Below are 10,299 nucleotides of genomic sequence, written 5' to 3' on the forward strand. Positions count from 1 at the left end.
CCTGCGGCCCGGCCCGGCCCGGCCCGGCCGCCCCGCCCCGCCCGCCGCCCGCCGCCCGGGCCTCCCGGCCGCGCGCTGCGCCCGCACCCGCGCCCCCGCCGGCGCGCGGGGCGGGGCTTCTCGGGGCGAAGTGGGGGCCCCGCCGGCGCGCGGGGCGGGGCTTCTCGGGGCGAAGTGGGGGCCCCGCCGGCGCGCGGGGCGGGGCTTCTCGGGGCGAAGGCGGGGGCCGGCCGGCCTAGCTGGCCCCGCCCGCCCCGCCGCGCACCTGCCCGGCCCCGCGCGCGCCCGGCGGCCGCCAAGTCCTCCGCAGGGCCCGGGCGCGCACGCCGATCCCTGGCGCCCGGGGACGCGGGGCCCGAGCCGGGCCCGCCGAGGCGTCCCTCGGGGCGCCTCGCCGCGGTGCGGGGGGCGGGCCCGGCCGCGGCCGGCCCCCCGGGCGGGCACCGCCCCACGGTGGAGACACGAGGGTCGCAGCGGCGTTCCCACGGCGGCCGCCCCGCCGCTCCTGTCCGCGGCCCTCGCCCCCGGCCCCGGAGAACGCGCGGCCGGCCGGGGACGCCGCTGGGTCCGCCCGCGCGCCTCCAGGCGCCGCGAGGCCGGGCAGGGCTGGGGTCGCCGGCACCAGGCCGGGCCGGTGTCCGGGACACCTGCTGATCCAAGCGCCGGTTTCCGCGGCGCCGCCCGCGCCAAGGCCCGCTGGCCCGGACCCCCGGCCCGGCCCGGCCCGGCCCGCACAGGGCGCGGCTCTCCCGCGGGCGCCCGTCCCCGGCGGGGCTGCGCGTTCCCCGGCGCTGCGGACGGTTCTGCGCCGGGTCGCGCGCCGCTGGGCAGGCGCCGCTGGCGCGGGGCTCGAGGGCACGCGGGGAGCCGTCGCCGCCACGCGAGGGCGCGAGGCCCTTCTCGGTGGACGCGGGCCCTGGGCAGGACCTCGCCCGCCTCCACCCCCAGAACAGACGCGGGCCGCAGCCCCCAGCGCCGGCCCCGCCGCCCGGCCCGGAGCCCCGCGGGAGAGCGCGCTGGCCGGCCCCGCGGACGCGGACGCGGGCTGCACGCGGCTCCGCCTGCGGCCTGGGGAGCCGCGCCGGCCGGGCGAGGGCGGGCGCCGGCCGGGGGCGGCGTCGCGGGCCGAGGCGCGCGCGGGGCGCGGCGGGCGCTCCCGTCCCCACGCGTTCGCGCGCGGCCCCAGCGGCCCAGGGCAGAGCCCGCTGCCCGGCGCCCACGGAGGCCGGTGGCCAGTGTCGGCGGCTTCGCCCTGGAAGCCGACCGCCCGGCTGGGCCCCACGCGCGGCTCCAGCTCCCGCAGGGCGCCTGCAGGGCCTCCGCGGGCCGTGGCCGCCCGGACCCTGCACCCCGGCGGGGGCGGAGCTGCGGGCGGGAGGGCAGTGCCGCGCCTGGCGCCGCTGCGGCGCGTCTCACCCCCACCCCGGCGCGCCCGCCAGCTCGCCACCCCCAGCCCCCGCCGCGCCGTCCGGGGCTCCCCTGTCCGCGCTCTGCTGGCGCCCTCTCTCCAGGCGCGCGGCCTGCGAGCTTCCTCGGCGCCTCACGGGATGCTTCCTGGCAAGTGCCGCTCCTGTTCCCAGGAGCCCCGGACCATGCGCAGCCGGGACTCAGCCAGCGGCGGGCAGCAGCAGCCCGCGACGAGAGCTGCGGAGGGGGGCGCTGGTCGTCCCGCCAGGCGCGGGCAGGCTGGGAGCCCCGTTGGGGACAGGGCACAGGCGGGGCGGGGGCTCCTGGGCAGAGGGGGTGCCCAGGGCCGGAGGCTGCAGACAGGCACGGTGGAAGGCGTTGCTGTCTGCTCCTGGGATGGCCCGGCCCTGGGGCTCCTGCGGGGCAGCTGGCAGAGGGACCCTGCCGGGGCAGGGCTGGACTCACGCTGTGCCGTGGCCGCAGGGCAGGGCTGGTCCCGGCCCCTCAGGATGCTGCAGAGGGCGGGAGGGCCGCCTGGCCCACTGCGCGCGCACAGGTCTTCCTGGGTGCCGGCCCTCAGTGGGCCTCCCCCACCCCCACTGCCGGCGCCAGGCCACCCGCGTCCTCTGCCCTGCAGGGAGGGCTCTTCCAGCTCCAGCCAGGGATGGCTCGAGACGTGGCGCTCCCAGCCCACCAGGCCCTGCAGACTGCCCTTCCCGGGGCAGGGGTGGGGTGAGCAGCCTCAGGGGTCCTGTGCAGCGCAGGTTGGGGCAGGCTTGGTTTGGAGGTGCATGTGACCCCTGGAACGGTCAACCCCAGCACCATCCTCACTGTCACCAGTGGTCTCTGGGACCCTCTGGCTCTTGCCGGCCAGCAGAGGCGGGGTCTGTGTGGCCAGGCCCACCCCGCCGGAGCGCAGGACGTGAGGAGCTGCTGGCAGACACTGTGACTTCTTTATTTGCAGCGTGCTCAGTGGCGCCTGTCGGCGCGTGACGGAGCGGGCAGGGGACCGCTCGCCACGCCACATGCTGAGCTCAGGCCACACCAACCTGGACAGGGTTGTGGGAATTGTCAAGGAGGGGAGGGCAGACTGGCCCCCAGGGGAGGGTGGTCAGCGCCCAATAAATAAGAGCAGTTTTGAGCCACCTGGCCGTGGTCTCTGGGGACAGAGTAGTGGGTTCGCCTCTTGACTCCAGCAAGAAACGGGCTCAGACGCTGAGGACTGTCACGGACGGGACAGAGGCGGACCAGACTGGCCCACCTGCGGCCACCGGGTCGAGTGGAGCGAGGTGGCCTGGGCGGGATTCCCTCTGGCTTTCCTGCACGGGCCTTTCAGAGGCCGGATGGGGGAGAGTCCTGGGTGTGGGGTCAGCTCAGCCCCTTCCCACAGCAGCAGAGGTGGGGTGAGGGCAGGGGTGCAGAGCCCCGCCCCCCGGCGCTGGGGGCTCGGTCACCGGCGGGTCACGTCCTCGCCCATTGCTTGCCCAGGGCCCTGTGGGGAGCAGCTCCACGCAGCTCAAGGCGCTCTGCAGCGAGGTCAGGCAGTAGCCTTCCTCTCCGACCAGGAACCTGCGTGGGGCAGCGCGAGCGGCCGGTCACACCAGGGGCGCCAGGAGACGCGGCCCAGGGAGGTGAGGCTGGCGGGAGGCAGGGGGTGCGGGCTGTGGACTTCCAGCTTGGAGGCTCCCAACCCAGGTGTCCCGCCCCGCCCCCGGCCGCACCCCTCGTGGATGAACTCCTCCAGGGCCGCGCACTCCGACACCAGCTGGGGAAGGCCGCTTCTCAGCACCACGAAGGACAGGATGGGCAGCAGGTCGTCTGCACCGCTGTGGGCACAGGACAGGGCCTGCTGGGGGCTGCTTAGCCCAGAGCCCTGTTCAGCCCCACAGCAGCCTCGTGCTGGCAGGCTGCTTGCCCCGTGCCGGAGCCCGCCTGGGAGAGGCTGGAGAGGGAGCTCCAGCTGGCAGCTGGGCCCAGGGGCAGCTGAGGGTCAGGGGCTGCCAGGTAGAGTGACCCCAATTTCACCAGTGAGCCAGGTGGTCCCTGACCCTAAGGCCCCCCGCCCCAGGGTCCGAGAGGGCTCCAGGAGGACTGGCCAGAGGGTCGGGCCCTCCTGTGCAGGACTCACATGGCAGCAGCGCTGGGCTGGGGGCCCGGCTCTGGGGCGGCACCCTGGGCCCGGTAGTACTCCTCCGCGCAGGCGCAGATGACGCGCAGGCCCGCACTGAGGGCAGAGCGGCTGGGGTGAGGGCCAGACCACCGGCCAGGATACCCCTGGCTCCCGCGCTGCCCCTTCAAGCCTGGGCTGGTCAGGGCTGGCCGGGCCTCTGCTGGCAGGGCTCTCATGCCCGTGTCCCCACGTCCCCACGGGCAGGAGGGGTGCGCCTCCGATGCCCACAGCACCGAGTGGCCAGGGGCCCTGTCTGATCCAGCCAGGGTCTCCCTCCCTCCCTCGGCACCAGCCGCCTCCCCTGCGCGCCCCACCGCACCCCTCACCGATGCACCCCAGCTTCTTCTGGGGGCAGCTCTCCAGAACCAGCAGCCCCAGCTCCTGCACGGCGGCATGGTAGGGGCAGGCGCCCGCTTGCAGCACTGCGGGGTCCCGGGGCAGGAGCTTGGTGCTGATGCCCAGGGCGGCGGGGGGTGCGTTCCGGCAGAGCTCCATGCTCCTGCTGAGGGCGGCCTCCCGCCCGCGGTGCACGCTCCTGCGCAGACAGAAGCTGGGCTCGCGAGGGCCTGCCCAGGACAGAGGCCCAGCCCAGAGGCAGGAACCAGAGCAGGACAGTGAAGCAAGGGGGTGGAGGCCCAGGCCACCCAGGAAGATGCGGGGGTGTCGCTCTGGGTGCGCGTGGGAGGAGGTGAGGAAACAGGGTTCAGGAGACAAGGGCTGCGCAAGAATCAGGAAGGAGGGCGGGGCTGGCCGTGAGGGGACTGCGGGCCCCAACCTGTAGAGGGCCAGCAGCAGCGGCCACAGCGGGGAGAAGAAGGGCTCCTCGATGCCGGCTAGGCAGCGGTCCTTGGAGGCGGCCGTGTTCAGGCCGTCGAAGGCCAGGAGTGTCAGCGAGAGCAGCCTGTCTGCCGGGGCACAGCCGCGTCCAGTGGTGCCGGGGGACAGTGACTTTGGGCCCCGCGGGCAGGCCCCAAGTCACCCCCTGCAGCCTGGGCTGCCACCCCCTTGAGGCCTCCCAGGCGGGGGCACAACCACAGGGAGCATACCCCGCCCGTGCCCTCCTTCCGCTCCCTGGGCCTGGGTCAGAGCAGAGAGTTGGGCCCGGCTGCCTCCCCATGGGCACAGGCCCACGCCACGGGTCCCCAGTGATAAGGAGGCAGGTGTGGAGGGGAGAGTGGGGAGGTCTTTGTGCCCTGAACTGCAGGAACCTGGGAGCTTTAGACTCATATTTGAAGGCAGGAAAACTGAGGCCCGAGATGGTGCCGCTGCCTGAGGCTCCTTGGAGTGTGGGGCACCACATGAGAAAGCCATGGAAGCCCCCCTCCTCCTTGGAGACCTGGCAGCTCCCTGCCACTCTGAACCCCAACTTTTAGGTGGCCCAGCCACTTTTTTCAGAATGGAAACACAAAGGGGATGAACCCAACAGCAGCACACAGATGCACGCCAACCACACAGAACACCGTGATGGGGACCCTGCCCCCCAAAAAGTTGGGGTGCAATAGCTATCTCCCAGAATTTAGGTGACTGTGAATCCCCCCACCAGCTGCTGCCTGAAGCCGGGAGCAGACCACCGCACCGTAAGGGTGCTGGGTGCGGGGGCGCTGCAGGCCAGCACCAGTCTATTGTCGGCTGGGGAGCCCCCAGCTGGGGGTGCTTCCCGCCGCCTCTGGCTCAGGCCTCACCGATGGCATTGTGGATGTCCCTCACGGTGCTCTTCAGCTGCTCCAGCAGCGGCTCCTTCTTTGCTCCTGAAATCTGGGGCTCAGGGTGCCCCTCAGGACCCCGGCCCCACAAGTCGGAAGCCGCCAAGAACTGTTCCAGGTCCTCAAAGGAGCTGTCTTTGGCCGGCGGCCTAGGCGAGGAGTCAGCGGGGCCGGGCTGGAACGGGCTGGCTGGGGGACTGGCTGGGAGTTCCGTGGGGGGCTGTGGGCCCGGGCTGGGCTCAGGAGGGGCAAGCATACAGTAGAGGCTCTGGGAGGGCCGGAGTCTTCGGCTCCCAGGAGCCAGCAGCCCGTCGGTGTCCGGGGGCAGGGAGCAGCTGCCTGGGGCCGAGGCAGGCGGGGAGCTGCTGCTCACCAGGGGGTACAGCGCCCGGTACACGGCGCACTGCAGCCGCCGCAAGAGCTGAGCGATCGGGTGGTCGGGCACACTGCGGGCACAGGCATAGCTGGCGGGCAGGGCCGGCTGGAGGCACTGCACCCCCCGTGGGCCTCGGCCGCCCACCCGCCTGGCGGGGTCTGAGCAGCATCAGTCCTTCCCAGAGTCTGGCAATGTCCCACCCGCCCCTGGTGCCAGAGGGTCAAGGCCCCTCTGTGCCCGCCCCAGGTCTTCTTCCCTTCCTGCCCGCCCTGCCCCCTCGCAGCAAGCTGGGCACCTGAGCAGGTGGGAGACCAGGCTGGTCACCAGTGACAGGTCCCCTGGGCTCCTCTTGAGTTTTGCCTTCCAGGTCTTCGGCCAGTCCTGCTGGACACGAGTCTTTGCGGGAGGGCACCACAGCCGACCCCCGCGACAGGAGCGCCCCCAAGGAGGCCAGCGCCTCACTGCACTGCCCTTCCTGGGCCTTAACAGAGACCCAGCAGGGAGCAGCAGGCCCCGCCCCGGCAAGTGACCCGGCGCCGTGGACTCACGTGGTCCTGCTCGTACTCGAGGATGGCCGCGTACAGCGCGCGCTGCTCCCGCTCCTCCGGGGTCAGGGCCACCTGGCTGCAGAACCTCCTGGGGCGCGGGACGGGCCGGCGCTCAGGGTAGGTCGGACACCCCCCAGCAGCCCAGCACCCCCGACAGACGGGACGAGCAGGGGCGCACCTGTTGGCGGCCTCCTGGAGCCGCAGCCGGCGCTCCTCCATCTTCCGCTGCAGCTGGGGCGGCAGAGTCAAGGCGGGCGCGATGGCCCCACTGCCCTGGTCAGGCCCCAGGGGGTGGGGCGGGTCCCACCTGAAGGCTGGAGGGGGGGGCCCACAGACGGGGTGGGGGCCGCCGTGCATAGGCCGTAAGGGAGGCGGGCCTCCGGGTGGACCCACAGCAAGGGCCGAAGGAAGGATACTGTCTCCTCCCGGGCTTTAGCGATCACCAGGTTCTCCATCATCTGCCGCTGCAGGGACAGGGTCTAGGGAGGGCGGGGAGGAGGGACTAATAAGACCCACCCCTCGCCCACTGAGCCCAAGCCCTCCCCCGGCCCAGCTGACCAGGGACGTCTTCTGCATGGCCTGGCTGGGATCCAGACGTGCCACCCGGGCCTCATAGGCAGCCTTCAGCTTCTGATTCTGAACGGAGGCCTCCTCCAGGGGTGTCAATTCCCTGGAAAAGGGGGACAAGCTGCTGTCCAGGGCCCCGGAAGCCCAGGACTGCTCAGGTGACCCGAGGGCCTCTCTGACCCCTGGAGACCAAAGGTGAGGTGATGAGGCTGGGGGCAGGACCGTAAAGGAGGGGCGGTCTGGGTGCAGTGAGCTGGACATTGTTGCCTGGCTGAAGCCTGGGCCTGCTATGGCTGGACTTCTGGCCTTTATGCAAAATGGGTTATACCTGTTTGGCAACAATGTGGAACTTTTTTTTTTTTTTTTAAGATTTATTTATTTAAACAAGAACTGGGGTACAGGCCAGAGACGCAGGGGGGCGAGAGAATTCACCAGAGATAGCAGGGAGCAGAACAGGTAGACAACGGAAAACACTGCTGAGGGGAGCAGCAGGCGAGGCAGGAGAGGTCTGCTGTGCCATGTGGGATTCTCCCTGGCCGGCCAGGAATCGAACCCACGCTGCAGAGACTGTGGACAGCTTCACAGCGCTGCGTTCAACCCGCTGCACCACCAGGGAGGCCCAAACATGGAAGTTTTTAAGGGCAGCATTGCACTAAACAGCTTCCTTCCAACCCCGAAATAGTGGACCTTACACCATGACAGTCCCACAGCTGTCTGCCATGGAGCTTCCTGTCCAACAGGCCTTATGGCCTTAAGGGGTGGGAGAGGCGACCTCCTCGCACAGGACTGAGCAGGGGAGTTTGTCCTGGATGGAAGCCCTGCCCTACTGCCCAACAGCTACACTGAGGCGGGAGCAGAATCCCTGGTGGCAGTGGTCCACACCTGGCAGCAGCCCCTCCAGAGTCCTTCCTCCCACTCATGGCTCGGTGGGCTCTAGCTTCTGTCTAGGTGGCTTCATCAGCTCTAGAAAATGGTCTATGGCCATCTCTTCTAACGGTGCCTCTGTCTACCATGGCTGTTTCCTCTGCAGAACTTTAACAACCTCATTGAACCTTATTTTTCCTTTTTAAAGATTTATTTATTTTTGTATAGAACTGGGGTGCAGGCCAAAGGTGTGGGGGGTGAGAGGACCGGCCAGAGACAGAGTGGGGAGCAGGACAGGCGGATCCACTGACACACACTGCTGAGGGGAGCAGCGGGGAGATAGGAGAGGTCTGCTGGGCCCTGTGGGTCAGCTCACTGGGCAGGGATCTAACTCAGGCTGCGGTGGTGATAGCCTGATAGCACTGAGATTTAATCCCTAGCCCCCCCCATTAAACTTTCTATCTTGTTCCAAGTTCATTTTTCCCCCATCCTATAAGCATTCTGTGTGTTCTTTAAACTGCTGTCTAGTTGACTAATATTCTCTTCAGCTGTGTCTACTGTTATGAGCACGTCTACTCATTTTTATGTGCATTGTGAATTTCTACTGCAAAATGTTATTGTTTTAAATTCATTTAAAAATACTTTTATTATTTTCAATTTATTTCTATTTGGTGGCTAGGTTGTATAGTTTACATTTACCTGCACGTATTCTGAAATTTGCTTACACTTTTTCTAAATATGGAAAACGTGATTATTTTAAAATGTGTCTGACAACTGTTTCAACTACCGTTCCCTCATAGTCGTTTTTTTTTTTCCTCCTCTCTTGCTTCGCTACGTTGAACTTTGTGCCACTCATTTTATGAAAGGTGAAGGCACTCTTTTCCAAAGAGGACTTGTATTTCTTTCTGTCAGGCACTAAGACATTTACATTCTGAGACCTGTTTTAACTAAATTTACTGTGGTTACTTCACTTGATTCTGAACCCAGGTATCATGTCTTATCTTACTTCTTAGAGCTTTGTGACTCCACCACCTGAAGCTTCTGGAAGATTTCGGGCGGCAGAAAAGGAGAGAGCTTCCCCCCTTCATCTGAATACACCCTGCGGTGTCGGCTGGTAGTTGTGGGGACAGGCGTTGCCACGGGCATGGCTGACTTCAGGTGTGTTTTCCCTGCAAGACATGCATGCTGAGTCAGCACAGGCCCACGATACACCTAGTAAATGCAGACTCTTGTGGGGTGGTGCCCTGGTGGCTTTCTGCTGGGGAACTAGGGAGTTCATGTGCCACAGATGAGACCTACCGAGCTTGGCAGCTGTTGACTGGGCCCTCTCCAGGCACTGCTCCGCCAGCTTCAGCATCTTCCAGGTGTCGGGGGCACAGCCTCCCCAGGTTCTGGGGAGCAAGGGACGAGAAGGCTGGTCACCATCACCGCTATCACTAACTAGACTCTTGCCAAGATAAATGCAAGGAAGTGAAGACGTTAGTGAGCCCGCCCCTTCTCCGGCCATCTGCCTGGTTTACCTGCTGGCCCTGTGTGGTCCCTGGCATTGGCCAGCCCAGCATCTGTCTTGTCACCTCATCTTGACCACCAGAGCCCGCTCTCCCTCACTGAGGGCTCAGTCTCACCTACAGACCCTCATTGAGGTGGGCAGGGCAGCTGACTGCACAGACAGAGCTCCAGGCCCTCCCCATACCCTCTGACCCCCGCCTCCCAGGCTTTCTGTTCTGTCTTCACTGTCAGCAGGCGCATGCTGGAGGAGCTGCCTCCCCGCTCCCTTCCTGCCCTGTGTTGTCAGTGACAGTCGTGCCTGGGGACACCCTCGGCTTGGGACCCACAAAGGGCTTTGCTCTGCACACTCTGCCCAGCAATGGCGGGTGGCTGCGGCTGCAGCGATGCTGAGAGCTGTACCTTTGGTGGTTTCCACTTCTTCCAGTAGCACCTGGGAGATGTAGTGGATGCTCCTCAGGTATTCAGTATATGCTTCCTGTGCCCAGGGGAGAGAGATGGCAGAGGCCAGTCAGTGGAGGCAGACGCCCCCCCGCCCACGGGAGACAGGGAGGGTGGGCTCTCCAGCCTGCACGGTGGGCCGGTCAGCGAGTCACCGGTCCAGGTCTGATCAGGGACGTGGGGCCTGGGCCCTTGGGCCTGCAGGAGAAGAGCCCCCCTCACTGCCTTGCTCATTCAGTGGGCCTGGGGAGGCAGCCCTGGCACTTGCTCTGGTTTACCCCACGTTTCCTTCCTGTGCAGCTCAAGGGCGATTTATTCACTGCAGTTAAGAAAACGTTTCCTCGGCGGTCACCGCGGGCCTGACGCCCAGAGCGCGGGGCCGTCGCGGGACCCCGGGGCGCGCCGGGCTCGGGCATGGGCGCCGCCCGGAGCCTGCCCGCAGGGACTGGCCCGCCTCCGCCCGGGGCCCCTGCCAGACGACCCTCCGGGCGCGGGCGCGGGCGCGGGGTCCCGGCGCGGGGCAGCCGGGCGCGCACGGAGAGGGCGGCGGGCGGGCGGCGGGCGGGCGCTGTCCGCGGTGGCGGCGGGGCCCTGCGCCGGGCGCGCGCCTCACCCGGGGCCGGCTGCCGGCGTCCAGCTCGATGGCCCCGTTGGCCAGCTTCATGGCGCCCTGCAGCGGCCTCGCGGCGCCGTCCCCGGCCGCAGCGGCCATGGCGC

The 10,299-nt window shown here is 67.8% G+C and overlaps 1 protein-coding gene across 1 annotated transcript; it reads right to left on the reverse strand.

Moving 5' to 3' along the window:
• Window positions 1–2,642: 2,642 nt before the first annotated feature.
• Window positions 2,643–10,294, reverse strand: LOC119230292 (VPS9 domain-containing protein 1-like). Its single transcript, XM_037491342.1, is given in 16 exon segments — window positions 2,643–2,976; window positions 3,129–3,233; window positions 3,536–3,631; window positions 3,897–4,112; window positions 4,353–4,482; window positions 5,260–5,726; window positions 5,952–6,037; window positions 6,205–6,292; window positions 6,383–6,435; window positions 6,621–6,683; window positions 6,763–6,874; window positions 8,642–8,804; window positions 8,935–9,003; window positions 9,006–9,026; window positions 9,544–9,619; window positions 10,196–10,294. Coding segments are annotated over 16 exon segments (2,040 nt in total). The 3' UTR covers window positions 2,643–2,780.
• Between the last annotated feature and the right edge of the window lie 5 nt (window positions 10,295–10,299).

This window comes from Talpa occidentalis, unplaced genomic scaffold (genome assembly GCF_014898055.3).
Source record: "Talpa occidentalis isolate TD23 unplaced genomic scaffold, MPIMG_talOcc4v2.1 talOcc4.609, whole genome shotgun sequence".
Taxonomy (NCBI): Eukaryota; Metazoa; Chordata; class Mammalia; order Eulipotyphla; family Talpidae; genus Talpa; species Talpa occidentalis.